We start from the raw sequence: 26,604 nt of genomic DNA, 5'->3' as shown, positions 1-26,604 counted from the left end.
TCTCTCCTCCTCGTCGTCTCTCTCTCGTCGTCTCTCTTCTTCCACACACACACACACACACACACACACACACTACGCTCTCTCTGTCTCTTTCTATTCCGTCGCTGGTTGCATGCTCGGTCCTCTGCACGTCACCGAATCCCAAAGTGCCCGCTGTATTCACGATGACCTCTGTGCGCCTGAGTCGCTGGTACGATGGCCGGAGTGTGTGTGGCGGCCGAGCGGGTCGTCGTTGGACCGTCCAGGAAGGGAGGGCCGTGGGTCAGCGTCGAGACGCGAGGAGAGGTCGCTCGCTGTCGATGGCTCAGCAGGCCAGGCAGGCCAGGCAGGCGGCCGAGGTGGAGGCATCCAAGGCCCAGGCAGAGGGCGGGGCCCGATCACGGTGGCCAACCGCTGTTCTGCCTTTGGAATTTCGCGCCAATTCCGTGCGACTTCTGATGATGTCGTGGCCAACACAGCCCGAGGGCCAGAGTGGCCCAGCGGTGGCTGGCTGCCCTGAGGGCTGGGCTGGCCGGTGCGCAGGCTGGGCCCGAGTTGCGAGGGCCCAATCCCCCCTCTGGCTCTCCGCACCTCTTCTTCCACCTCCTCCACCACCACCGCCGCCATCACCGCACACCCGCTCACACCGCACCGGGTCAACGTACAGCACACATCTTCTCCAGCCGCACCGTCCTTGCGTCGGTCAATCGCACCCATTCCGCACCGACCGTCGCAGCGCTCCACCGTTTCCCGGCCCTCGATCCGACCGCATACGCTGGCCAACGCCACACGCGCTTCGAACCAACCCCCGTCTTATCCCCGAGCGCATATCCGCGCCACTAGAAGCGCTCTTCGCACTCACTTGCGCATCCACTCGCACCCCCACTCGCGCACCCACGCACACATACAACCCACTCGCCCGCTCTCCTCCACCATGTCGGCGCCAGCGACAGACGACATGAAGGTCGACCAGCCCGAGACGAGCCAGATCGACGAGGCCCTCTACAGCCGACAGCTATACGTGCTCGGGCACGACGCCATGAAGCGCATGGCCGTCAGCAACGTCCTCGTCGTCGGCCTAAAGGGTCTCGGTGCAGAGATCGCCAAGAACATTGCCCTCGCCGGCGTAAAGAGCATCACCATCTTTGACCCCACGCCCGTCTCCATCTCCGACCTCAGCACCCAGTTCTTCCTCCGACCCGAAGACGCCTCCTCGGGCGCACGACGCGACCATGCCACCCAGCCTCGCCTCGCCGAGCTCAACACCTACGTGCCCATCCGCGTCCTCGAAGAGGCCGAGCTCACAAAAGACGTCCTCGCCCGCTTCCAGGTCGTCGTCATGACCGACGCCTCGTACGACGAGCAGCTCCGCATCAACGACCTCACCCACGCCACCGGAACCCATTTCATCTCGGCCGAGGTGCGCGGCCTCTTTGGCTCCGTCTTCAACGACTTTGGCCCCGACTTTGTCTGCATCGACCCTACCGGCGAGCAGCCCCTCTCGGGCATGATTGTCTCGGTGGCCAGCGACGCCGAGGGCCTCGTCACCACCCTCGACGAGACCAGGCACGGCCTCGAGGACGGTGACTATGTCACCTTTAGCGAGGTGCAGGGCATGGACGGCCTCAACGGCTGCGAGCCGAGAAAGGTGACGGTCAAGGGCCCCTACACCTTCACCATCGGCGACACCACCGGCCTCGGCGAGTACAAGCGCGGCGGTACCTTTACCCAGGTCAAGATGCCCAAGAAGATCGCGTTCAAGTCGCTCCGCGAGAGCGCCAAGCAGCCCGAGTTCCTCGTCTCGGACTTTGCCAAGTTCGACCGCCCCGCCGCGCTGCACGCCGGCTTCCAGGCGCTGTCGGCCTTCAGCCAGAAGCAGGGCCGGCTGCCGCGCCCGCGCAACGCCGAGGATGCCGACGCCGTCCTGGAGCTGACCAAGTCCATCTTCCAGGCTTCGGGCCAGGACGCCGCCGACCTGCCGGAAAAGGTGGTGCGCGAGCTCGCCTTCCAGGCCTCTGGCGACCTCTCGCCGATGGTCGCGTTCGTCGGCGGCTTTGTGGCGCAGGAGGCGCTCAAGGCGTGCTCGGGCAAGTTCCACCCGCTGGTCCAGCACATGTACGTCGACTCGCTCGAGTCGCTGCCCTCGTCGGTGCCCGAGCTGCCCGAGTCCGAGTTCGCCCCGCTCGGCTCGCGCTACGACGGCCAGATTGCCGTGCTGGGCCGCACCTTCCAGGACAAGATTGCCAACACGCGCCAGTTCCTCGTCGGCTCCGGCGCCATTGGCTGCGAGATGCTCAAGAACTGGAGCATGATGGGCCTCGGCAGCGGGCCCGACGGCACCATCCACGTCACCGACATGGACACGATCGAGAAGAGCAACCTCAACCGCCAGTTCCTCTTCCGCAGCAAGGATGTGGGCCACTTCAAGGCCGACACGGCCGCCGCCGCCGTGGCCGAGATGAACCCGGACCTCAAGGGCAAGATCCACAGCCACCAGAACCGCGTCGGCCCCGAGACCGAGGACATCTACGGCGACGCCTTCTTCGACCAGCTGACGGGCGTCACCAACGCGCTCGACAACGTCCAGGCCCGCCAGTACATGGACCGCCGCTGCGTCTACTACGAGAAGCCGCTGCTCGAGTCCGGCACGCTGGGCACCAAGGCCAACACGCAGGTGGTGATCCCGCACCTGACCGAGTCCTACTCGTCGTCGCAGGACCCGCCGGAGAAGTCGATCCCGGTGTGCACGCTCAAGAACTTCCCCAACGCCATCGAGCACACGATCCAGTGGGCGCGCGAGCAGTTTGACGACTTCTTCCTTAAGCCTGCCGAGAACGTCAACCAGTACCTCTCCAACGCCGACTACCTCGAGACGACGCTCAAGAGCGGCTCGGGCCAGCGCGAGCAGCTCGAGCAGATCAAGCAGTACCTCGTCGACCAGCGCCCTCTGTCGTTTGAGGCCTGCATCGCCTGGGCCCGGCTCAGGTTTGAGGACAACTACAGCAGCACCATCCGCCAGCTGCTGCACAGCCTGCCCGCCGACAGCGTCACATCGACCGGCCAGCCGTTCTGGTCCGGGCCCAAGCGCGCGCCCAAGCCGCTCGTGTTTGACGCCGAGGACCCCACCCACCTCGACTACGTCGTCGCCGCCGCCAACCTGCACGCCGCCAACTACGGCCTCAAGGGCGAGACGGACCCGGCCTACTTTAAGAAGGTGCTGGCCAGCGTGCCGGTGCCCGAGTTTGTGCCCAAGTCCAACGTCAAGGTGCAGATCAACGACAACGAGCCGGTGCAGAACGCCGGGGCCAACGACGGGGGCGAGGCGGACCTGACCGAGATCACGAGCAGCCTGCCGACGCCGGCGTCGCTGGCGGGTTTCCGCCTGCAGCCGATTGAGATGGAGAAGGACGACGACACCAACCACCACATCGACTTTATCACGGCCGCGTCGAACCTGCGCGCCAGCAACTACGGCATCACGCCCGCCGACAAGCACCAGACCAAGGGCATCGCGGGCAAGATTATCCCGGCGATTGCGACGACGACGGCGTTGGCGACGGGCCTGGTCAACCTGGAGCTGTACAAGGTGCTCGACGGCAAGAAGGAGCTTGAGGTGTACTCGAACGCGTTTGTCAACCTGGCGCTGCCGTTCCTGGCGTTTAGCGACCCGATTGCGGCGCCGCGGCTGCGGTACAACGACACCGAGTGGACGCTGTGGTCGCGGTTCGACATCCAGGAGGACATGGTGCTCAAGGATTTCATCGAGCACTTCAAGAGCCAGCACGGCCTCGAGATTAGCATGATTTCGAGCGGCGTGTCGATGCTCTTTTCGGCCTTTTTGCCGCCCAAGAAGCGCGACGAGCGGCTCAAGATGCGCATGAGCGAGCTCATCGAGACGGTGAGCAAGAAGCCCATCCCGGCGCACGCGACGCGCGTCATTGTCGAGGTCATGGCCGACGACGCCGAGGGCGAGGACGTCGAGGTGCCGTTTGTCGTCGTCAAGGTCAAGTAGAGGCCGTCGATGGCCGACTGTCCCCCCCTGTCGCCTGTCGCCTGTCGCCTGTCGCTAGAGCTTGGGGTTGCGCAACCACCCGTCCGCCGTCGACGTCGCCTCATCCTGTCCCTGTACCTTGCCGATCCCATCTGATAAACGTCTTTTCCCATGTTCCTGCTCGTACGCCTTGTCGTGTCGTGTCGTGGCGTGGTGTGGTGTGATGCGAGCCGTTCTCTGTCGTCGAGATGCGGCCTGTGTGTGCGTTGACAATGCTGAGTCCCTAGCAGAGTTGGGAGGGGGGCGTGAGGGGGGAGAGGGGAGGGTTGGTGGGGAAACGGCGAGGGTTGGTGCGTGTGTGGAGGCGAGGCCGAGAAGCAGCTCACCCGCCTGCCAGCCAGCCAACCAGCCCGCCTGACTTTTCATCACCTTAAGCTTTCCACTCCGCACTCGACTCTTCTCTCCCTCTGCATACCGACATAGGCACTTAGATCGACATCTCCATCCTTCCTCGTACCCTTGCTCGCTCGCTCGCTCATCCCCACGACGAAGCCAACGACGACCAGACCGACCACACAAAGGAACGAGGCTGGCCCAGCAAGCGAGATGGAGACGATCTCACTACCGCCGCACTTTCCACGGCATCTGCAACGGGTGCATCTCGCCCACATTTCACCGCTGACGCCCGACCAGAGCAGCCAGATCCTCGCGCGTATCATCGCAGCGTCCAAGCTGCCCACCCGCGACGATGCGGCGCCATCAACGAGGGAGGAGGAGGTCGAGGCGGCCGAGAGGGAGAGGGCACGGCTCGACTATGCCTTTATCGACCCGACGCGCATCTGCGGCCGCAACCACGTCGTCACCGCCATCCTCCAGGCTGCCCTCGTCGCTGCCAGAGCCGAAGCCCGCAACCAACAGCCACAGCAGCCTGGCCACCAGTCGGGCGGCATGAAGACCAAGACGGTCCATTCGGAAGTCATCTGGTGTCTCAGTCCCGGTAACAATGTGAGGCCATACCGTGGCGTGGCGCGGCGATGCGATGCGGCAACACTTCTAAAGCTGATCTGTCTACTCTCCTCCTGCCTCTCTGTCACTTCAGGTTGGAGAATCGCTGAAACGGTTCGGCCTGACGCCACAATCGACGTCGCTCCTCCTCGTACGCTTCTCGGACGCGCAGCTAGACGCCTCGACCGTGCTCGACGAGATGCTCTCCATCGTCCCGCCATCGTCCGAAACCGGCCCGGCGCGCCTCACCATCCCACCACCACCACCAGCGGCACCACCGGCGACGGGCACGACGGCGGACGCCGGGGCAGACGACGCGGTCCAGGACGACATCGATAGCGCCATCAGGTACGGTGGCCCTTCGGCGCATGCCCGTGCGCGTGCGCGTGCGCCCGTGACCGACTGGCAGCAGCTCAACAAGATCTACAAGCTCAGCCTACCCGCCCCGCTCCTGGATCGCATCAAAAGCTCAGACTGGTCCGACGAGACGCGCCGCCAGCTAGAACCGTACGAAGACATCTGCTGTACCAGCGTCGCCATGAAACTGGTGGCTGCGTAGCCCGCTCCGCTCCGCTCACACCGCCCGTTGCATCGCATCGCAATTCACAGACGAGGGCGGACCGCACCGGACCGCTCCGCCCCGCCACGGCCTCATCGAGGTCCCGTGCTCGTGAAACACAACGAGGCGAGGAAAGGAGAAGCGGGTCTGGTGGATCGTGAGGCAGTGGGCATTGCCCGTATGGATGTTTCTGTCAAAGGACAACGACGCAGCGACGGCGGCCGCAGCGGCGGGCGGCGACTCGTTTCTACTCGTCGGCGGCTTCCAGCTGGGCCTTCTTGAGCGCCGAGAGCTCCTTCTGTCGGCGGATGAAGCTGTGCGAGCGCGAGGAGGCGATACCACGAACAACGAGAGACCAGAGAGAGAAAGACGTCAGAGGTGGTGCGACGAGGGGGAAGCCTTGGCGGCTGCTGCGGAGCGCGCAGGGCACTCACTCGTCGTACTGGCACTTTTCGTAGGTGTGTCTGGATGCCAGAGGCGGAAGCGGAGACGGGAACGGGGCGAGACGATGCAGCGTCAGTCAGTAAGGTAGGGTCCAGAGGATATCGTGGCGGGTGGACGGGTAGGAGCTCGGTGCGGGCGGTAGAGACACGACGAGGGCAGACAAGTGTCCTGCGCCGCTTCCCGTATTGGCCATTCGACCTCGCCATCCGTACATGGACCCGTCCGTCCGACCTCGGCCGCAGCGCGGACGGACCGACCCCGGCGGGACGTCGCGGAAAAGGCCCACTTACCTCTCATCCTCGCACTTCCATGGTGCGTACAGCGTCTGCTTCCGGCACTTGTTGAGCGGGATGAGCAGCCTGTGCGGCGCGGAGCGCAACCACGAGCCGACGAGTGAGCGAACAAGCCAAGAAACGAGGTCAGCGAAGCGTTCGCAAGGTCCAATGCGCAGCCCTGTCACGGTAGCGCCGGCCGGGCGGGGGCGGCGCTTCGAACCAGGGCAGTGCGGGACAGGGGAAACGTACGCGCTGCACTGATCCCTGAATCCCAGCGGCAGTCGGGCCGCCTGGGCCTCTTCGAGTGATGCGACGTGCGATTCGGCCATGCTTGCGTTGCGCTGTGGTGTAAATGTGGGTGTGTGTAGGTAGGGACGGGGCGGGCGCGGGAAGAAGCAAAGATGCCAAGGGCGAAGCGACAAGTCGTAGTGGAGAGGCGGCTGCGATGGCGGCTGCGAGGCCTGCCAGGCCGGCCAGGCCGGCCAGCTCGAAGCTCCTGGCCAGCAGCAGCCCGACCTCCAATTCGGAGCCGGACGCAACGGATCCGTCCCCCCGCGGCCCTCCGTGCGAGTCCGGCGCCTGTTCCGTCTTCCGCAAAAAAGGGTTGACCCCAAAAACAAAGGAGAAAAAGAAGAGGATGGAGACTGCATGAGTCGAACACGCGACCTTTCGCAAATCACTTGGACAGCCCAAAGAAGCGGTGCCGTGCTAAGCGAACGCTCTGCCAACTGAGCTAAACCCCCGGTTGATGTCAATGCTTCGAAATTGTGCATATATAATGCTTTAGTTGTCCTGACGAATCACCTCTGACGCCAAGGCGGTCGGCGATTGCGTGCGCCCTCTAGGCCGGGCTCGCAGGCGACAGGCGAGCAGCGATGCCCCCAACCGCAGCTATCTCCTCAACGATGGAGCGTCGAGGCTGTCTGGCGAGTATCGCGTTCGGCAAGGGCTGATTGGGGAGACATCGCTGCCGCTGCTGCCGATCGATGCTCTGGCGCCGACGGTCTCGAGGACCGGCGTGCGTTCCATCCGCCGGCCTTGCCCGCTACCAGGGGCTGCGTTGGCAGGAGCAGCGACCCGCCTCCGGCATGGCCATTGCCCACATCACACCATCCTTTGCTTGTCTTCGCTCGACAAGGGGGACGAGTGCAGAGCCTTGTGCGACTGTGGCGCGGGGTTCGACGACACTCCTGCTGGCAGGCGAGGTCCGGCGCGCGTCGCTGCAGGCAGGGTCGAAAGCACGTCAAACACCGCCAGACTTGCCTCTTTCCCCGCTCCCCCGCCAGACTGTCGCTTTCGTCCGACCCTCTGGCAATCCATCCGTCCTGAAGCATCCCGCCCTTTTCGCCTGTACAGGCCTCGTCGTAGGTACTGGTACTTCACCAGCGCTCTCGACATGTGAAACTCTCGAGAGCAGTGCCCAGCCGGCCGCCTTGACGAAGAAGAAAAGAGCACGCCATCCGGTCGTGGCGGCACTCCGGCCCCTACAGCCGTCGACAAATGTCGGGGGATCCTCGCTTGCATCGTCCGGCTGTCAAGCATCATCCACTCTCCCCACCGCAAAGGCAACGGCAATGGCCTCGATCATCTCGCAACACCCTCGCCGCACTCCGCACTAGAAAGAGTAGTCTGGGCGATAAGACTGACCATGGTCGGATCGCCGTCGAGTACAGTCGCGAGCAGAGACGTGGTGACTCCGCAGGTACCGGTGCCTGTGTGCTTCCGCCTACGTCCGCCAAGCGTCTCTCGCCTCCTCACCTCGAGCCCCGGCGCGGCATCAGCCTCTGGTGCCAACACGGCTCACACTGGCGGTCCGTGGAGTGCGGCTCTAGTCCCGACACGCCGTCGAGCGACGAGAAGAACGTGTCCGTCACCAGCAGCGCTAGCGCGCCGTATCGGCAGGACCTCGTAGCCGGTATGGACGCTAGGAGGTCGACAGACCCTTCGTTTGGGCTTCCACCATCACGCCATCACTCCTCCTTACCTCTCCCTTCGACGTAAGTGGGGTCGGAAAGAAAGGCAGCGACTCCTCGGTGCTCAAGCGTCGACCCATCATTCAACTCGTCGTCGTCGACGTCGTCTCGTCCTTCAGCCGTCTGCGCTAACTACGTGCAAACGTGACGCCAGTGTGGACCGCCCACTTTTCCCTGAGCTGCAGCGGCTAGATGACACGCACAGGGCAGAGGGGCTTGCCAATCGACAGGCGGGAGGGCTACCTACCGTGTCGAGTAGAGTGCCACCCTCAGCCTTCGACGCCTTGACTTCCCCCTGCGCGATCACGACGATTGCTCTCAGACTTGCATGATACGACATCGCTTCTTCTCGTGCCTGGATCCGGCCCCAGAGACCGGGAATGCCACGAGATGCAGGACGCTCGTAGCCCGTCGAGCTGCAGTCGCAGACGACCATCGGAGGAGGTATATGTATCGCAACTTGCCTGCCTCGGGGCTCGACCAGCCCGCCCCCATCCCCTTCGGCCTCCCCCACCAAAAGGCTAGAGCGAGAGCGCCGTGCCACCCAAACCGCCACCGTCCGACAGCAGTACTCCCCTCTCCTCCGCCCCGTCCACGCCTCTGACACGATGGACCCGTCCAACAGCATCCCCCCGCCCCTGTCGCAGGGGTGGGGTTACGGCGTGGTGCTCGGTTTCGGCTTCGCGTTCGCGGCGGCCATGATCTGGATCACGCGCCTCCTGCGCGTCTACAATGGCGAAGACAATAGCCACTTCGAGACCTACTCCACCGCCGGAAGAAAAATCGGGACGGGCCTCACCGCCACCGCCGTCTTCAGCTCCTGGGCATGGTCAACCGCTCTCCTCAGCTCGACGGTCGTCACCTTCACATACGGGTTGTCGGGGGCTTACTGGTTTGCCGCAGGCTGCCTCGTACAGATATCGATGTTTGCGCTGCTCGCGATCCAGTCGAAGCTCAAGACGCCGCACGCCCATACGATCCTCGAGGTCGTCAAGGCGCGCTATGGGACGGCGGCCCACTGGATCTACATGTTCTTCTGCCTGGCCAACAACCTGATCGCCGTGTCCAACATGCTGCTGGGCGCCTCGGCCACGATTGCCGCGCTGACGGGCATGCACACGGTGGCGGCCGTCTTTCTGCTGCCCGTCGGCGTCTGCCTCTACACGATCTCGGGCGGGCTCAAGGCGACGTTCCTCACCGACTGGATGCACTCGGTGGCGCTCCTCATCATCGTCCTCTACCTCGTGCTCAAGACCATCACCAACGACGCCATCCAGTCGCCCGCCCACCTGTGGGACCTCGTCTCGCTCGCCAACGCCGCCAGCCCCATCAGCGGCAACCACAACGGAAGCTACCTCACCATGACGTCCAAGGGCGCCGTCGAGTTTGGCATCCTCCATACCCTGGGCAACTTTGGCCTCGTCGTCATGGACTCGTCGTACTGGCAAAAGGCTTACTCTGCCGACATCGCTGCCGCCGTGCCCGGCTACATCCTCGGCGGCGTCCTCTACTTTGGCCTGCCCTGGTGCATCGGAACCACCATGGGACTCGCCGGCGTGGGGCTGCAGGCTTCCAACAACCCCATCTGGCCCGCCGTGGGCCGGGCCCTGTCGACCGACGAGCAGAACAACGGCCTGCCGCTCGCCTACGCCGCGCTGGCGACGGCGGGCAAGGGCGGGGCGGTGGCCGTCGTCGTCCTCATCTTTATGGCCGTCACCTCGACGACGTCGGCGCAGCTCATCGCCGTCAGCTCGATTGTCTCGTCCGACGTCTACCACAGCTACGTCCGCCGCAACGCCACCGACGCCCAGGTGATCCGCGTCTCGCACCTCGCCTGCGTCGGCTTCGCCCTGTTCGCGTCGGCGTTTAGCGTCATGCTCTACTACGTCGGCATCTCGCTCACCTGGACCCTCTACTTCCTCGGCATCATCACGTGCCCGGCCATGGTCACGCTGCCGCTCACGGTGCTGTGGAAGAGGCAGACGTGGGCGGCGGCCGTCGTCTCGCCCATCGCCGGCATCCTGGCCGGCCTGGCCGTCTGGCTCGCCACGGCCCAGGCCTACGGCAACGGCGTGCTCGACGTCACGACGACGGGCGAGCTGCTGCCCTGCCTGTGGGGCACCATCACCGCCGCCGCGCTCCCCGCCGTCCTCTCGCCTGCCATCTCGCTCCTCTTCCCGCGGCCCGACTTCCTCTGGTCCAGGTTCGCCGAGATCCGCCTGATCCAGGACGACACGTCGTCGACGTCGTCGATCAAGGAGTCCGAGGCAGAGGGCGCCTTCACCCCGTCCCAGCTCAGCTTTATGCGCAGGCAGTCGGTCGTCGCCGCCGTCGTGGGCGCCCTCCTCTTCCTCGCCGTTTGGATCCTCTGGCCCTTTATCATGTACGGCGCCCGGTACGACTTCAGCCGCCCCTTTTTCACCGGCTGGGTCGTCGTCAGCATCATCTGGGCCTTCGCCGCCCTCCTCATCTTCACCTTCCTGCCGCTGTGGGAGGGCAGGCACCTCATCGCCAAGATCCTCTCCGGCCTGCTCGGCAAGAAGGGCGACCAGGGACAGCGCGAGGGGATCGACGAGAAACAGATCCAGCAGACGCCGCAGGGACAAGAGCAGATTCTCGAGCAGAGGAGGCCCTCGGACCGCACCGTGGGCGGCGACACCCTCAGCAGCGAAGATGCCAAGGGCGTCAGGCAGGCCGTCGAGACGGCCTAGGGTCGCGGCGGGCCTCGCACATAGATCTGTCCCGGATGTCGATGGAAGCTTGCAAGCCGAGATCGCTCGATACCTAGCTAGATGAGATGATAATCGACGAGAGGTACTTTTGCTTCTTCGACTCGGGCGTCACCTTGCGAGAATCGACGGCTTCGCCTGGCTCAGAAGCCTCTGGCCCGTTTCTTGGCCTTTTTGATCTTGGCGTCGCCCGTACTCGAGCCGCCGACGGCCGGGATGCGCCCACCAAACTTGCCTGGCTCGACCTGCGTCTGGATCTGTGATCTTCCTTGCCCAGGCAGCGACTGGCTCGGCGCCATCTGACTCTGGCTCTCGCTGCCGGACGCGCCCTGGCTGCTGTCTTCTGCCACGGCGTGCCGTTTCGACTCCATCATTTCCCTCGCGAACAGGGGTCCTCGCCCTCGGCTGGGCGTGCCCAAGCTGCCCAAGGATGCTCCTCCTGACCCGATCGAAGGCGGCATCCGCCTCGAGGCGATCGGAGGCGGTACGCTGCTCTGGCTCGATAGTCCAATGGTGGGCGGAGCTGTGCGCTGCGATGACATCCTCCCGCCGCGCGGCGTCGCGTACACGGACCGAGGCGTGTTGGACCTCGACGGCGTGCCCGGCACCGATGTCGCGGGCGTCTGCGAGCGACTGCGACTGTCTGGCGGCAGCATGAGGTTCTGGTACGGGTCGTTGTAGACGTACGAAGACACCGGCTGTCCCAGGTCCCACTCGTACAGGAGCAGCCGCGTCGTCGAGGTCGTCTTGAACGCAGCCATGTCCGGTTCCGCCTCTCCGCTGCCCTTGCCACGTTCGTCTTCCGTCTTCTCCAGCTTGGCGGCTTTGGAGGCCCGACGTGCTGGTTCTGGCCGGCGCGGATCCAGCACCTCGAACCGCACTTCGGGTGCGCCTCGCGGCGGCGGCGGGGCGGGCTGCGTGGACCGGTACCGCTGCGAGAAGGCCTCCTCGTCGGCGTAGGCCCAATTCGTCGATCGACGCTCGAAGTTGGGCTCGTTGACCGGCCAAAAGCCGGCGTCGAAAGTCGTGTCCGATCGATTCAGACGCGCCCTGGCCGATGCCCCGATGTCAAACATCACTTGCTTCCGCGCCAGCTCGGAGCTCCTCTCGAGCGCTCGTCGATGCTGTGCGTCGGAGGCCGAGATGGTGGACGATGCCGGGCCGTAGCGTGACACGAGCATCTGTTGCAGTGCGTCGTCGAGCTGCTCGCGACCGAGCTTGTCTGCGCCTCCGCTTGATGGTGCAGGAAGGCCGCAGAGCTGCCAGAGGACCGGGATCAGGTCGAAGCTATCTTGATCCTGGTCGATTCGACTGAGAAGCTCGTCGATCTGTCGCTTTGCCGAGCCGTGCTTCTCCAGATCGTGCCAACTCGGCGCGTCTGGCAAGAAGTGGATGCTGGTCGGCGGATGTCGGGAAGCGCTTGAGCCGGTGTTACGGCCGTCCAGCTCACGGCAGGCCGAAGCGAGCACGGTGGCAGTGCTCGTCACACGACCGTGCAATGGGTCGGGCGGGCGGTCGAGCCGCTCCTTGATCTTGCACACCAGAGCATCCAGGCGGTCCCCAGGAGAGCCCAGCCTGCGATTGAGCGTGTCGCTGATAGCCGCGCGGTAGACGTTACGTAGATCGACGATGCGCGTGTCGACAAGGCCAAAGGGGCCGGGGTGCTCGAGACGATCAAGCTCCGCCTCGTCGACCGGGTCTGTGATGCTCGAGGTGACGAAGGCCAAGGTGTCGCTCCCTGGCGCAACGTCCTCTTCAGCGTCCTCGACGGGACTTCTGCAGCTCAAGAACCTGGTGAAGACGGCGCCGCGATCGGTGACCTCGAAGAGCTGGTAGTCGAGCCCGGCATCCCTGCGCCAGGTACGGCCAGTGCCGTCTCCGAGCACCGAGAGGTCGAGTACGGCCGGCCGCGAGCCCGGCATCTCGCCCGATGGAAGCGACGTTGGCACGAGCATCGGGTGATGCCGAAAGAGCAGCGGACGCCCGTCCAACAGCTTTGTGCTGGGGAACGTGGCTGTCGTCGTGGTGGTATTTCCGGCGAAGCCTGTCGCTGCCTCGCGAGGTGCAAGAGCAATCGTGTAGGCCGTCAACAGGCGGTTGCGTTTGGAGGAGAGGACGAATCGCGCGACGGTCGGGTCCGGACTCGGGAGGGCGCTAAGGCAGAGGGAGCGGTCCGGGCCTCGATGGTGCTGGACGGAAAAGAGCGGCTGAGTGGTGTCCTGCATGCTGAACCAGAGTAGCTCGGTGTCGGTGCAAGCCGCCAGCAGGGGCAGTTCGGACCGATGACCGGGTGAGACGAGCGAAGTGAAGCGATGCCGGCTCAAGGTGTCCTTTCCGACGCGGGTCGTGTAGAAGCACTCTCGCACCGCTCGCGGTGGATCCGATGCTTCGATACGAACGCGGTAGAGGCTCGAAGCCGATGCCATGAACAGATCGCCACGCTCGGTGCCCGTTGCGATCCGACAGAAGTCGTCCCGTGGCTCGGCTGCCTCTGCCTTGCCCTCGACATTGCGCAGGGCATCGCCGGACATCTCGTGCTTGCGCAAAGCCGCCTCCCGCCATCTAGGGCGACGCTGCTCGTCGAGAGGGACGGTCCATTCGCGAATTTCGCCGCGTGCATCGACGACGAGTGCGCGGTTGCGTTGATCCCTGTCGAAGCGGATGTCTCGGTAGGTGACGGGACCGTCGCTGCCGCCGGGAAAGCGGTCGAGCACGGTCACGGTGTAGGTTGCAGGATGGCCGTGCTCCGGGCTGCTCCGCTTGAGAGCGACGATGCAAATCTCGGTGCACGTCCGGATGGCGACCCAAGGTCCGAGGTGTCGGCTGCTGCCTTGGGTGACCGAGTCGTGCGGAGAAGCACAGATCTGGACGATGGGGGAGCTCAGCACGAGTGACGGTCTTGGCGGTGGTGTGAGTCGCAGCAGCGGCTGTCGGGGTGCATCGCGGGGCGATTCATCCTGCTGGCCGTCGCCGTAGACCAGCGTCGAGAGGAAGAGCTCGTTGAAGTTGGGGCCGCCCACGGAGCAAAGGACGAGCTCGGTGGTGCCTTGGGGCAGGGCGATGGGCACGACGAGGAGTGTTTCGTTGTCGTCCTCGCGCCCCGGCGTGGTGAGGCTGTCCCGCGAAGTCGATTGCGCATCCTGTTCGATCGTCTCGGCAAGCAGGGCTGCGGGGATGTCGAGGATGGGGTGGAAGGTGCGCAGGAAGTCGATGCCAGAGGTGATCTTGGCCGACCGGGGCACGTCGTCGGTGGTGCCGACTGCGCTGGGGCGCCCTCTACCTGCGATTCCGGCGAGCCGGATGGGGCGTGACTCGGGGACGAGCTTGGCGGTGCCTCTGACGGCGTCCGGAGACGTGGCCTGGTAGAGGCGGAAGTCGTCGTCGTCCTTGGACTGGGCGCTGGAAAAGTGCCATCTCGTGGCCAGGATTCTGCCCGGATCGCCGCCGTCACCTATGCCGGTCGAAGATCCTGCGTCCTTCGAGGGGTCGTCTCGCCGATCCTCATCGCCGTCGCTCGCGCTTCGAGGGGCAGGCGGGGAGCCTGTGGAGGCGGAGCGGTCGCCCAGAAGATGGAGGCTGACCGCCCCGCGCGACGCGGTGTTGAGGCTGTTGGACAGGGTGGGAGGATGGCCACGGCGACCGCGGAGCTGCTTCCACCTGGAACGCAGCAACAGGGCACCGCCCGCGAGGCTCAAACAGGGGGGGAAGGGAGAGGTGGTGGTGGTGGTGGTGGAGTCGTCGATCGACGAACAGGGTCCTTCGCAAGCCTCCACCGCCATTCGCAGAACCAGCCAACAGACGGTGTGCTACAAGTATACAATAGTTTAAGAACCCGACATCATCCGGGGGTTTAGCTCAGTTGGCAGAGCGTTCGCTTAGCACGGCACAGCATCTCTGGAGCTGTTCAAGTGGTCTGCGAAAGGTCGCGTGTTCGACTCATGCAGTCTCCATCCTCTTCTTTTGCTTTTTTGGACTCCTCTCTCTTTCCTTGTATTTTCATGTGCTTTTTGGGCTGGGTTCGATGCGCGAGCTGTTGCAACCACCATGTTCTGGTGCCACTCTTGTGAGGCTGGGCGTCGGGCGCCAGCGATGCCAGGCAGCGTCGAGGGAGGGGCCGGGAAGCGGCAGCAGCGAGATGGGAACGCTGACGGTGGCTCGACCGCCGGCGCGCGCGCAGGCCACCGAACAAAGGCCAGGCCAGGGTGGCCACGGCCGGGATTCGGCAGCCAGCGGGCCTGCCGGCACACTGACCCTCGCGCTCCCTGTCTTGACTCTGTCCTGGCTCTTTGCTCGTCTTCCGCCACCATCATCGCGGCCAACGACCGCCAGGGCCCTCTTTTGACCACCTACTCACTGCCCGCCCCTTGAACCCGCGCAAGCCGTCGTCGCTTTCTCTCACCTCGCCTCGCCTCGACCCATCGCCGCCGCCCCGCCCCGCCCCGGCCTTCGCAACGACGCCACTGCCGGCCCCACGCTCCTTTATCCACGTTCCGCCTTGCTCGTCAGCACTTCGCTATCGCCCTCTCCCTCAGTCCGGCTCTCTCGATCTCCCCTTCTCCCTCTCCTACTTTCTGCGGCAACCCCACGCGGACCGATGCCGCCCTCAGCGATGCCCTCCCGTCGACCCGGGGCGACGCTCCTGACGCGCCTTGCCTCGCTGCTGCTGCTGCTGGCAGCCGTCCTGGGCATCTCCCGCCTGCCAGCGCCGGCAGCGGCAGCCACCTCGGCGGCGACCCACGACGGCCTGCGCCAGCTCACCTCGAGCAACTTCACCCTCACGCAGAACGGCGCCTGGCTCATCGAGTTCTTCTCGCCCTCGTGCATCCACTGCAAAAAGTTTGGTCCGACGTGGTCGGAGCTCAGCCAGAACAAGGACCACCTCCGCACCCAGTACCCGGAGGCGCCCTTTACCCTGGCCCAGGTCAACTGCATCGCCCAGCGCGACCTGTGCACCGAACAGGGCGTCGAGTTCCTCCCGCGCCTCACCATCTACCAGGACGGCGTGCAGCACCAGGGCGAGTACAAGGGCGACCGCAACTACGCCGAGATCGCCGCCTACATCGACAAGCACGCCGCAGAGTACCGCGCCAAGAAGGGCATCGCCGACAAGCAGTCGGCCTCGGTCGTCGAGGCGAACAAGGGCGCAGCAGCGGCGGTACCCGCCCCGGCAGCGGCAGCGGCAGCACCACCGCCCCAGTCTCAGCAACAGCCCGCTGCGGCCGCCGTCCCTCCTGCCTCTCCGCCTCCACCGCCGGCCGCTGCAGGTCTGCCGATCCAGCCCACCACCGCGCCGCCCGACGAGCAGCTGCCGGCGGGCCCCAACCCCAAGGGCGAGCTGATCAGCTACGGTGGCTCCGAGATCCCCACGCCCGAAGCGCTCGCCCAGTGGCTCGGCAAGGGCTCCGGTCAGGGCCCGACGTTTGTCAAGTTCTTCGCTCCGTGGTGCCCGCACTGCAAGAACATGGCCGCCGCCTTCAAGCAGGTCGCCGCCTCGCTCAAGGGCCACGTCAACGTGCTCGAGGTCGATTGCGTCGCCCATGGCGCCATCTGCACCAAGTACAAGGTCAACGGCTACCCGACGCTCCGGATGTACAACGACGGCAACCCGATCGAGTACAACGGCGGGCGCAACCACGACGCCATGCTCCAGTGGGCGTCCAAGGCCGGCGCCGCCGTCGGCATGCGCAACCTCGACTCGGTCGCCGCCCTGACCAAGGCGGCCAAGGCCGACGAGGTCTTCTTCCTCTACCTCCACTCGCCCGCCACGACCAAGCGCGAGATTGACATTGTCGACCGCGCCACGCGCGTCCTCGCAGGCAGCCCGGCGTCGGCCTACGTCTCGTCCGACACGGGCCTGCTGGAGCGCTACGCCGAGTTCCTCGCCACCGACTCGAGCCGCACGGTGCCGGCGTCGTCTGCGCTGCTCGTGTTCAAGGACCACAGCACCATCCAGCCGACGGCCGCCTACCACCCTTCGTCGTCCGTTTCGTCGTCGATGTCGGTCGAGGATGCTGTCGAGGACGTGACAAAGTGGGTGCACACGGAGCGGTGGCCGCTGATGACGGAGCTGACGGGCGCCAACTTTGACGAGGTGCTCGACAACGAGAGCGGCGCATACGTCGTTGTGGCGGCGCTGAGCGACGTGCACCACCACGGGCGGCAGTCGACCGACGTCGTCGAGGGGACAAAGGAGCGCGACCGCGAGCTGATGGCGGTGCGCAGCCTGTCGCTGGGCTGGAGGGAGAACTTGGCGGCCAAGTCGCCGGCCAAGGTCATCTGGGCCTGGATCGACGCCGACCGGTGGGCGACGCAGCTGCGGAAGCTGTACGGCATCAAACCGCTCGACCTGCCGCACCTGCTGCTGGTCAACGGGGCGCGCGAAGAGTACTACGAGCTGCCGTCGCAGAGGCCCGACGGGTTCGGGACATGGACGCCGCGGGAGCGGGTGTACGAGACCATCGCCGGGGCGGTGCGCGGCGAGCTGCCGGCCAAGAGCAGCCGCAGCATGCTCGACCGCGGCATCCGGGGCGCGGCGGCGGGGACGGGGGCGGTGATTGACACGTCGAAGCAGCACCCGCTGTCGTCGTTTGCGTTTGTCGCCTTCTTCATGGCCGTGCTCTTCTGGGGGCTGCGCAGGGCGTCGGCCGAGTCTGGCGGCGCGCTGGGCTCGAGCCTGCCGCTGTACAACGGCAAGGCAGCCGCCGGGGTCAAGGCCGACTGAGGGCGACGAGGGCAGGTACGAGTTTGTCGTGATGGAGCTCCTCTTGACCAATGCCATGGGTGCTTTTTCGTCAGCGTGCGTGCCTGTCCGTTCGAGCCGGCCTCGATTGGCTTGCGGCGGCTTCTGAGCTGGCTCGCGAGCTCATCCCATGACTGCGGCCGAGTGCGAGATGGGATGGGAGGGGAGGGGAGGGGAGGGGAGGGGATGCTATCAGGTGAGGCGGGGCGAGTATCGGGTTTTGCTCGAGGCCGAGTGCCGAGCCAGGGTCGCGTGTGGAGCAGGCGCTGAGAGCTGACCCAGAGGCCCCAGCACGGACCTCTGCAGGCGCGCCAGGCGGGCCAGGCGAGGGCAGCCTGCCAGGCCCTCAAACCAACACGCCTTACCCCCAAACTTCCTCCTAGCCCTGCCTCGACCCACCCACCTCCTCCATCGCGTCCTCTCCGCATCTCACTCGCCCAGCCCGTCAGCGTGTCAGATTGTCTCTTATCTCTGCAGTCTCTCGAGCGAGCGGGCGCTCTTTACTCGCCTCGCACCGTTAGCCGCCCAACCTCGACCCGTCCAGCGCCCGTCCACCTCTCCTCCATGGTCGACGAGGTAGTCGCGCTGGACTCCGCGCCTCGCCCTTCACCGCGCCCGTAGCTGTCGCCACCACCGTCGCCGCCATCGCCACGCCTTCCATCATGACCGCGTTCGACGGCGGCCCAGCCGACGAGGAGAGGGAGCTTCGCCACAAGATCGACGTCGAGAACAAGATCAAGGAGGGCGCAGAGAACCTCCTCCACGTATTTGACCTCCGCCTCGCATCGTCCACAAAGCACGACCTCCGCAAGCAGATCGAGTCCGAGCTCGACACGGCAAACGCAAAGATCGCCGTGCTGCACAGCGAGCTGCAACGCCTCAGGACCACCTCGCCGCCCCAGCACGGCAACGCCCGCAGCGACCAGCAGCAACAACAGCACCACCAGCAGCAGCAGCAGCACCAGAACCAGCAGCAGAGATGGCACCCCGACGCCGAAATCGACCATGTCGCCAGGCTCGAGGCTTCCGCCCTTGGCCTCGACCACGACTCCCTCTTCCCCGGCCCGCCCGGGCCCAGCAGGTCGCCCGACGCCGCCACCAACTACCAGATCTCCAGGATGCAGGACGCCTTCGACACGGGCTCACCGCCCTCGTCCAACCTCGCAAATGAGATCGGCGCCACCCGCAACATGGACGGCCTCGTGGGCGGCCTCGGCATCGGCCTCGATGGCGGCTTCGAGCAGCCCACCAACGGACGGAGGGGCCGTTTCCGGGCAGACTCGGCGTCCTCATCGTCGGCAGCTGCGGCCCTACCCACCACGACAGCGGCGGCGACGACGACGACGACACATCGATCCAGATCGGACACGGCAACATCACGGCCAGGTAGCGAGGGCGACAGGGAGCGCGACAAGGAGACCGAAGACGCCCAAGCGACCAGGACGCTCGTCATGGCCCTGCTCCGCTCGCTCCGCAGCACGCCCCTGCGTAACCGCTCCGGCAGCGCACCGCTCCTCATGTCGTCGTCCAAGAGCACGCTCGACGAGGCCGCCGCGAGCGCTTCGTCGAATGCCAGCAGGCCTGGCGAAGGGGTCGCCGGAGCTGGCATGGGCGCAGGCATCCCTGGCCTCGTCGGCAACGCCAACGCGCCCCTTGCTATGGGCCCGCCGGGCGCCCGCATGAACCGTCGGCAAATCACACGGAATCGCGTGGCGGCGCTGGCGGGTGGCGCCAGCTCGGGCCACGTCAGGACGCCCAGCAACGCCGATGGCCTCGGCGACGCAGCCAACCGTCAGATTGATACCATGAAACGGCTCGTCGTCGTGCTCAAGAAGCACGCGCGTGCCCGCTACGAGCTCTCGCTCGACGACCTGGTCGACGTCGTGATGCCGTGCCTGGCCGACTCGGCAGGAAAAGAGGTGCGCGCGGCGGCTTACCGCCTCATACGCCACGCCCTCATCCAGCCACCCTGGCCGCTCATCTCGCGTTGCCGCGCCAAGGGTCTTGACGTCTACCTCTCGCGTACCACGATCCGCGACAACCGCTTCGACGTCGAGCGCGAGCAGGCGCTCAAGCTGATCCGCACCGTCATGGAGCTCGCCGCGCTGCGCACCGTCAATTCCGCCCCGGATCGCCTGGCGCCTGATCTCCAGGATCTGCTGGCGCCGGGCGTGGTCCGCGCGCTGGCGGCCGTGGCCGAAGACGGCGAGGACAAGCTGCGGCACATCTGCCTCGAGACGCTGGCCGAGCTGGCGGTGTTCGACGTGCGCCTCCTCATCCGCGGTGGTGGCCTGCGGTCAGCGTTGCAGGCGCTGGTCGACGCGCCCAATGACTTTGCGCCTACGCTGATGCAGACGTTCCTCTACCTCATCGACATGCCGGGCACGCGCCACTTTCTGCGGCCGGGCGTCGACCTCGACGTCGCCATGTCCGGCCTGACCGAGTCGCTGCCGATCAAGCCGGTCGCGTACGAGGCGTCGCTGCGGTCGACGGCCAAGGTCGTCTCGACGATGCTGCGGTCCTGGGGCGGGCTGCTCTACATGTGCATGGACGACAAGCGGGCGGTCAAGTCGATTGTGCTGGCGCTGCGCGTCAACGCCGTCGAGGTCAAGGACTGCATCCTCGACATGCTCTACGACCTTTTCAACGTGCGGGCCGCGGCGCAGACAGACGACCCAGCCAGCAAGAGGGAGTCGGGCCAGAGGCAGGCCAATGTGGAAGGGGCTGCGGCCGCCGCCGCAGCAACGACGTCCAACGGGCTGCCCTCGCTCGGCGAGATGGGTGACCAGACGAGGACGCGCCTCAACCTCGTTGACCACTACCTCGCGCTGCTGCTGGTCGTCTTCATCGAGGCCGGCCTGATCGACGCACTGGTCGCCGTCATCGAGCACACCGCAGAGATGAGCCGGAAGGCGACGCTGCTGATGGGCGAGCTGTTGCAGGTGTCGAAGCGGGTCCATCCGCCCTCGATGGGCAGCAGCATCCACTCGCTGCCGCACCTCTTTGCCCTCGCCGCCAGCTTCAAAAAGTCCAAGAGCGACGAGCGGCAGGCGGCGGCGCTGGCGTTGTCCTCCATCGACCGCGTCAACCGCCAGCGCGCGCACCACGAGGCCGTTACCACTGTCGCCGCCGCCACGGGATCCAAGCAGCCCGCCAGCCGCGACCGCTCCAACTCGCTCGACGAGACGGTGCGGCGCGGCCAACGCCAGGTCGAAAAGACCAAGATCCGGCTCGGCATGCAGATCGACGACAACCAGTTCCGCAGCCTAATGGTCGACACCCAGGTCCTCAACACCAAGGACCACGTCAAGTGGAACCTCGACACGCTGACCGAGATGCTCGAAGGCCCGCTGATGAACCCGCGCCGCATGGACGAGGTGATGCGCGGAACCAAGTTCCTCAAGCGGCTCCTCTCGTTCTTCCACCCGTTCTCGCTGCGCTTCTCGAGCATCCGCAAGATCAACTCGAACCGCCGCTTCGTCCGGCTCGGCTGCACGCTCCTCTCGACGCTCCTCTGCACCGCCGAGGGCATCAAGGCCCTGACCGAGGACCGACTGCTGCGCGAGGTGCGCGAGTGCCTCGAGCAGCTCGACCCCGTGTCTGGCACGCCCACCTCGGACCCGCTCATGTCCAAGAGCCGCCTCGAGGAGACGCTGACCTCGGGCTACTTTGAGATGCTCGGCGTGCTGACCCAGAGCGCCGAGGGCATCCGCCTGCTGGAGCGGCACAAGGTCTTTTCGCCCCTCTACCACCTGAGCGAGCTGCGCAGCCGCGACGACGTCATCCGGGCCGTCATCGAAAACTTTGACTACTCGTTTGACGGGCACACCCGCGTCGTGCTGTCCAAGGCGCTGACGTCCAACTACCGCCACATCCGACTGTTTGCCACGCGCCACCTGGCCGAGCTCATCCGGCGGTCCGTCTCGATTGGCAGCTCGGCCCGCCAGTCGACGGGCGCTGCCGAGGACGACGGCAACGAGTGGATGATCAGCCTGCTCCTCTCGCAGCTCTACGACACGTCGATCGAGGTGAGGGAGCTGGCGGTCAGGGTCGTCGAGGAGTCGTGCGCCTCGATCGACATACTGGAAAAGGTCGTCGCCATGCGGCCCACGCTCGACCACCTCGGCGACATCGGCCACCCACTGCTGCTCAAGTTCCTCTCGACCAGCATTGGCTTCCGATACCTCTGGACCGGCGACTACATCGACCGCGAGATGGACCACTGGTTCAACGAGCGCAACCACCGCTACGCGATCCAGGTCGAAGTGATGCTGGCCGAGTTCTTCAGCGTCCACCGCACGTCGGCCTCTTCTTCGGCTTCGTCTTCGTCGGCGGCGGCGGCGGGACTCGGAGCCAGCCGGAAGGACGCCGCGGGCAAGACGAGCAGCCATGCAGCAGCCGACGCCGAGCCCGATGGCACAGTTCCGCCCCACTTTTACGGCGAGCTGGCCAAGACGGCCGAGGGCTGCGAGATCCTCCGGCAAAAGGGCCACTTTGGCGACTTTGCGCACTTCATCCGCCAGCACGGCCTCGAGCATTCCGATGCCGAGCTCATCAACAAGCTCAAGAGCGTCCTGTGGGCAGTGGTGAGTGGCCGATGTGCACATGAAGGCGGCGTTTTAGAACCGGCGGAGCTTGATCAGATGTGATGGACGCTGGCTGACACGCCGCGGCATCTACACGCGCCTCCGCTTTGCTGTCCGTGCAGGGCAACATTGGTTCGACCACGCTCGGTCTGCCGTTCCTCGAGGCCGAGGACGTCATCTCCCAGATCATCGAGATTGCCGAAAACTCGCTGGTCATGTCGGTGCGAGGGTGAGTAACAAGATGTGCGAGCGGGTCACTGGCCTAGGCGGTCGACTGACGAGCTTCAGAGCCGGCCCTCTCTGCCCGATCTTCGACTTCCTCGTGTTCCGCAGGACGTGCTTCTTCGTCCTTGGGCTGATTTCGGCAACGACACAGGGATCCGAGCTGCTGCAAGACTACGGCTGGATCTCGGTCTGCACACCGCTCGGCGTGCCGCTGGGACTGTGCCTTCCGAGCGACGTTGGGCGGCTCGTCTCGATGCCTACGTGGGACGTCGAGGAGGTGCTGGACTTGGGCTACCTGGACTTCTGCGAGCCAGACACGGTGCTCGAGAACAAGGCCATCACTTCGATCGCCAACCTGGGCAACTCGATCCTGGCCAACAATGCGTCGCGCACGCTGGCCAAGCTCAAGCTCAAGCACAAGGCGACGTTTGAAGACGTGGCGCTCCTGACGCGCGCCGTCGAGCTCATGGACTGCTTCTACATCCGCCTGCCCGTCCGGCGGTACATCTGGGAGCTGTTTGACGTCTCGCTCGGCGAAGACGTCGTGCAGCAGATGCAGCACCATCGACGCCACCTCGTCGAGCGCAAGAGGGCCGAACGCCACGGCGGTGGCCCTGGCGGTCGGATGGGGCCTGGCCACGCTTCGCCGGTCAGGCGGGATGGTGGCGATGCACCAGTCGGACGAGGGTCCGGTACGGCCGCAGCGTCAGCGGGCACCACGCCGCGCGACCGTGCGGCCTCGTCGACGACGCCGAGACGGCCAGCGGTACGGGGCATACCCAAGGCGAGGCACCTCGGTCTCCAGGGGATGGCAGACGAGGTCTCCGACGACGGCGATGGCGATGGCATCGCCGTCGACTCTGACCTCGACCACGTGGGCGTCGGCATCGACTCGGACGACTTTACAGGCGATGACGACGACGACGACGACGATGACGAAGACGACCTGGAAGCGGATGAGGAGGAGGGAGACGAGGGGGAGAGCGTCAAGATGATCGGAGTGGACGACGTCGAGGTCGGGGATGACGAGAGGGAAGGTCATGGCAATCGAGGTGGGATTGAGAGACCGGTCGATGCGCCGCCGCCGCCGCCGCCGACGACGACGTCGACGAAGGACGCACCAACACGGACGGATCTTCCAACGCAACTGGCGGTGGGGGGAGAGGGGGGTGAACCCGGCTCGGTCCAAGTTGGGACGGCGGGCAGCGTCAGGACGATCGAGACGATCCGAACCCGCCCCGCACCACCACCAGCACCATCCTCAGCAGCAGTGGCAGCAACAGCAGCAGCGGCAGGGGCAGGAGGGGCACCACGACGTCGCTCTCGCTCCGACTCGCACCATCACCAGCAGCAGCAGCAGCACCAGGACTCGCTCGGCACGACGCTAGAGCCGCCGGCGAAACTGGCAATGTCGCCGCGTAAGAGGGTGCTCGGCTTCGCCGTCTCCTAGCCCGCCTCCACCTGCCCCTGCAACATCCTCGACCCACCCACCGATCGACCGCACGAACGTGGAGCGATGCAGTCTTCCCCTCGAACGTGGCGGGTCTAGAGTGGATCAGATCAGCCATACTGCAAAGGCAAATCGAGGTGGAAAGGAGATCGTCGCAAAAAGGGGGGAGAGTGACTAAAGTACAAGTGGATTGAAAAGCAAGAGGGCGAAAAAAAAGAAAGATGAGAGCGATGGAGGGCGGCGCCCGACAGGCAGGCAGGCAGGCGCGAAGGCGGGCCAAAGGCGGGGGGCTACGCCTTTGCCTTTCTCGCCGCCTTCTTTGCCTCCTTCTTGGCCGCCTTGGCCGCTGCCCGCTTGACGTCGTCGTCCTTGTCGGCGTCGTCGGCCTTGCTCTTGCTCTTCTTGTCCTTCTTCTCCTTCTTGTCCTTCTTGGACGACTTGTCCTTCTTGTCCTTCTTCTCCTTCTTCTTGTCCGCCGGATCCGTCACGCCGACGGCGGCGGGCATCTTGGCATCCTCCTCGTCGTCGTCCTCGTCCTCGTCGTCGTCGGCGGCATCGACGTCCATGAGGTCTCCGGCAGCCTCCTCGATGGCCTTGATGGCCTTGGACATGGCATCGCTGTTCTTGCCCGGCGGCTTGCCCGTCTCGTAAAAGGCGAGGCGCTCCTCGACCTGGACGTTGAGCACCTCGCCAAACTTGGTCGTGGGCGTGTCCGAGAAGCAGTCGATCCTGCTGGCAATCGAGATCTTGTTGGCCAGGAAGCGCGACATGCGGCCCTTGTTCTTGGGCGCCGCCCGCGCGATGGCCGAGGCGTGGTAGATGAGGCCGTACTTGGGCGTGTTGCCCTTGGTCTTGAGCGCGCGGAAGAGGGCCTTTTCGGCGCCCAGGATCTGCACCGTCGACGCCGGGTACTTTGCCAGGTTGGTGAGCGAGCCGGCGTGCGAAATCAGCCGCGCGCCAATCACCTCGCCCAGCAGCGCCGACAGGTTGGGCGCCACCAGGTGCATCTTCTCGACGAGGTACTTGTGCATGTTCTTGCGGTACTCGGCCAGGTTGACGACGCGCTCGGCAAAGTTTTCAATGTTGGTCATGTCCATCTCGCCAATCTCGGTGCCCATCGAGGCGCGCGCGGCGTCGAGGACGTTCTTGGCCATGGTCTCGTCGCCGGCGAGGATGTCGGTCATCTCCTCGACGTGGTCCTCGGTGAGGCGCTCCTTGTGCTTGATGAAGCGCGCCAGCTTGGCGTACGTCATGTTGTCGGGCGTCAGCTTGACGAGCTCGGGGAAGTGCCAGCCGTACCACTCGCGGACGCGCATGGCAAACGTGTTGACGTCCTTGTCGAGCGTGTCGAGCAGCGCAATGGCCTGGATAATCATGTTGTCGCTGCGGTTGACGTTGAACTTGACCTTGGAGCGCGAGTACGAGTGGCCGAGGCCGAGCTGCGCCTTGGCGAGGTCGCCCTCGGCCATGCCGCGCAGCAGCCGCTCGGCATGCTGGCGCACGCCGCGGATAATCTCGATCGACGTCTCGCCCGTGTCGCAGGGGATGCCCAGCTCGCCGACAATCGACGAGGCCAGGTTGCGGTCGGCCACGCCGAGCAGGACGCTCTTGATCTTCTTGCCCGTGGGCAGGTTGAGCGTGAGGAGCGACTTGAGGTAGTCGTTGACGACGCCTGCAGAGGCGCGGAGGCGAGGTGCGGGCCAGGAAGAGGGGGACCAGCAAAGGGGGGTTAATGAGCGACGCTCCTCGGATCATATACTGGCCAAGCAAGTAGGAGACGGTGGCCAACACGGGGTCCGCTGCCCGTCACTCACCCTCGGAGATGTCGAGCGAGGCCTGAAGAGCATCGAGGGCGTTCTTGAAGGGGCTGAAGCTGACGAGCTTGACCATCTTTGCAAAGGTGGTGAACTCTGCGACGCTCTTCTGGACGGCCGAGGTGAGGTTGCCGATCTCCTCGACCTGGACCACCTCAAAGACGGCACATCCCGTGGCGCACTCGAACAGGACGTGGGTAGGTGCGCTGGACATGGTGGGCTATGTGGTCGTCGTCGTCGTCGTCGTCGTCGGGCGATGCGTCGATGTGCGGGAGGGTGATGGGTTGAGTCAAGCTACGACGGCAGAGACTGGCTGCCGCTCGCGAGTCGAGGTAGGTCGGCGCCAGTATGATGTAGGGTAAGTGGTGAGGTGCGCCGAGTCGATGTTGGGTGGCAGCGATGCGGTGCTGGTGGTTGCGACTGCGGCTGCTGCGTCGGCGAGGGTGTGAGGTGTGGGTCAGCGGGAAGATGGACGGTGAGGACCTACCGCGATGTCGAAGAGGTGGCACAGCGAGCGAGCCAGCCGGCCAAGCCAGCCCAAAGCCAGCCTCAAGAATTTCCCGGCCACCAGCAGCAGGCGGGCGAGCGGGCGAGCGGGCGGGGAGCCAGCTAACTAGCCACCCGCTGCCTCCTTCGCAAAGGGAAAAAAGTCAAATTTTTCCCGCCGCCCGCCGTCCGCCGTCCGCCGTCCAGCCTGCCCGCTTGCCCGCCTGCTTGCCCGGCCACCTGCTTGACAGGGGCCCACCTGACCTGCCCCTGCTCCAGCGGGAGAGATCACGTGCAGCATGGCACTGTGATCGGGAGAGTCGCCCCTGGCCCAGCCTGGCCAGCTCGG

The 26,604-nt window shown here is 65.4% G+C and overlaps 8 protein-coding genes across 8 annotated transcripts; 5 read left to right on the top strand and 3 right to left on the bottom strand.

Moving 5' to 3' along the window:
• Positions 1-913: 913 nt before the first annotated feature.
• Positions 914-3,991, top strand: PFL1_06924 (uncharacterized protein; the record flags this gene model as incomplete). Its single annotated transcript, XM_007884240.1, has 1 exon — positions 914-3,991. The coding sequence occupies one exon, from the start codon at positions 914-916 to the stop codon at positions 3,989-3,991; it is 3,078 nt and encodes a 1,025-aa protein (XP_007882431.1).
• Positions 3,992-4,576: 585 nt separating this feature from the next.
• Positions 4,577-5,534, top strand: PFL1_06693 (uncharacterized protein; the record flags this gene model as incomplete). The annotated part of the gene is made up of 2 exons (XM_007884239.1): positions 4,577-4,975; positions 5,070-5,534. The coding sequence occupies 2 exons, from the start codon at positions 4,577-4,579 to the stop codon at positions 5,532-5,534; spliced, it is 864 nt and encodes a 287-aa protein (XP_007882430.1).
• A 247-nt stretch (positions 5,535-5,781) lies between these two features.
• PFL1_06692 (uncharacterized protein) lies at positions 5,782-6,582 on the bottom strand (the record flags this gene model as incomplete). The annotated part of the gene is made up of 4 exons (XM_007884238.1): positions 5,782-5,848; positions 5,969-5,998; positions 6,269-6,337; positions 6,503-6,582. The coding sequence occupies 4 exons, from the start codon at positions 6,580-6,582 to the stop codon at positions 5,782-5,784; spliced, it is 246 nt and encodes an 81-aa protein (XP_007882429.1).
• Positions 6,583-8,834: 2,252 nt separating this feature from the next.
• PFL1_06691 (uncharacterized protein) lies at positions 8,835-10,937 on the top strand (the record flags this gene model as incomplete). Its single annotated transcript, XM_007884237.1, has 2 exons — positions 8,835-10,339; positions 10,430-10,937. The coding sequence occupies 2 exons, from the start codon at positions 8,835-8,837 to the stop codon at positions 10,935-10,937; spliced, it is 2,013 nt and encodes a 670-aa protein (XP_007882428.1).
• A 161-nt stretch (positions 10,938-11,098) lies between these two features.
• Positions 11,099-14,734, bottom strand: PFL1_06690 (uncharacterized protein; the record flags this gene model as incomplete). Its single annotated transcript, XM_007884236.1, has 2 exons — positions 11,099-12,333; positions 12,406-14,734. 2 exons carry the CDS (start codon positions 14,732-14,734, stop codon positions 11,099-11,101), a joined length of 3,564 nt encoding a protein of 1,187 aa, XP_007882427.1.
• An 815-nt stretch (positions 14,735-15,549) lies between these two features.
• Positions 15,550-17,676, top strand: PFL1_06689 (uncharacterized protein; the record flags this gene model as incomplete). Its single annotated transcript, XM_007884235.1, has 1 exon — positions 15,550-17,676. The coding sequence occupies one exon, from the start codon at positions 15,550-15,552 to the stop codon at positions 17,674-17,676; it is 2,127 nt and encodes a 708-aa protein (XP_007882426.1).
• A 680-nt stretch (positions 17,677-18,356) lies between these two features.
• Positions 18,357-23,955, top strand: PFL1_06688 (uncharacterized protein; the record flags this gene model as incomplete). Its single annotated transcript, XM_007884234.1, has 3 exons — positions 18,357-22,280; positions 22,403-22,509; positions 22,614-23,955. The coding sequence occupies 3 exons, from the start codon at positions 18,357-18,359 to the stop codon at positions 23,953-23,955; spliced, it is 5,373 nt and encodes a 1,790-aa protein (XP_007882425.1).
• A 290-nt stretch (positions 23,956-24,245) lies between these two features.
• PFL1_06687 (uncharacterized protein) lies at positions 24,246-25,983 on the bottom strand (the record flags this gene model as incomplete). The annotated part of the gene is made up of 2 exons (XM_007884233.1): positions 24,246-25,627; positions 25,770-25,983. The coding sequence occupies 2 exons, from the start codon at positions 25,981-25,983 to the stop codon at positions 24,246-24,248; spliced, it is 1,596 nt and encodes a 531-aa protein (XP_007882424.1).
• Positions 25,984-26,604: the final 621 nt, after the last annotated feature.

The sequence above is a fragment of the Pseudozyma flocculosa genome (genome assembly GCF_000417875.1).
Source record: "Pseudozyma flocculosa PF-1 unplaced genomic scaffold scaffold00028, whole genome shotgun sequence".
Classification (NCBI taxonomy): Eukaryota; Fungi; Basidiomycota; class Ustilaginomycetes; order Ustilaginales; family Ustilaginaceae; genus Pseudozyma; species Pseudozyma flocculosa.
Note: the sequence above shows the minus strand (reverse complement) of the source record. Positions and strands in the feature narration are given on the sequence as shown.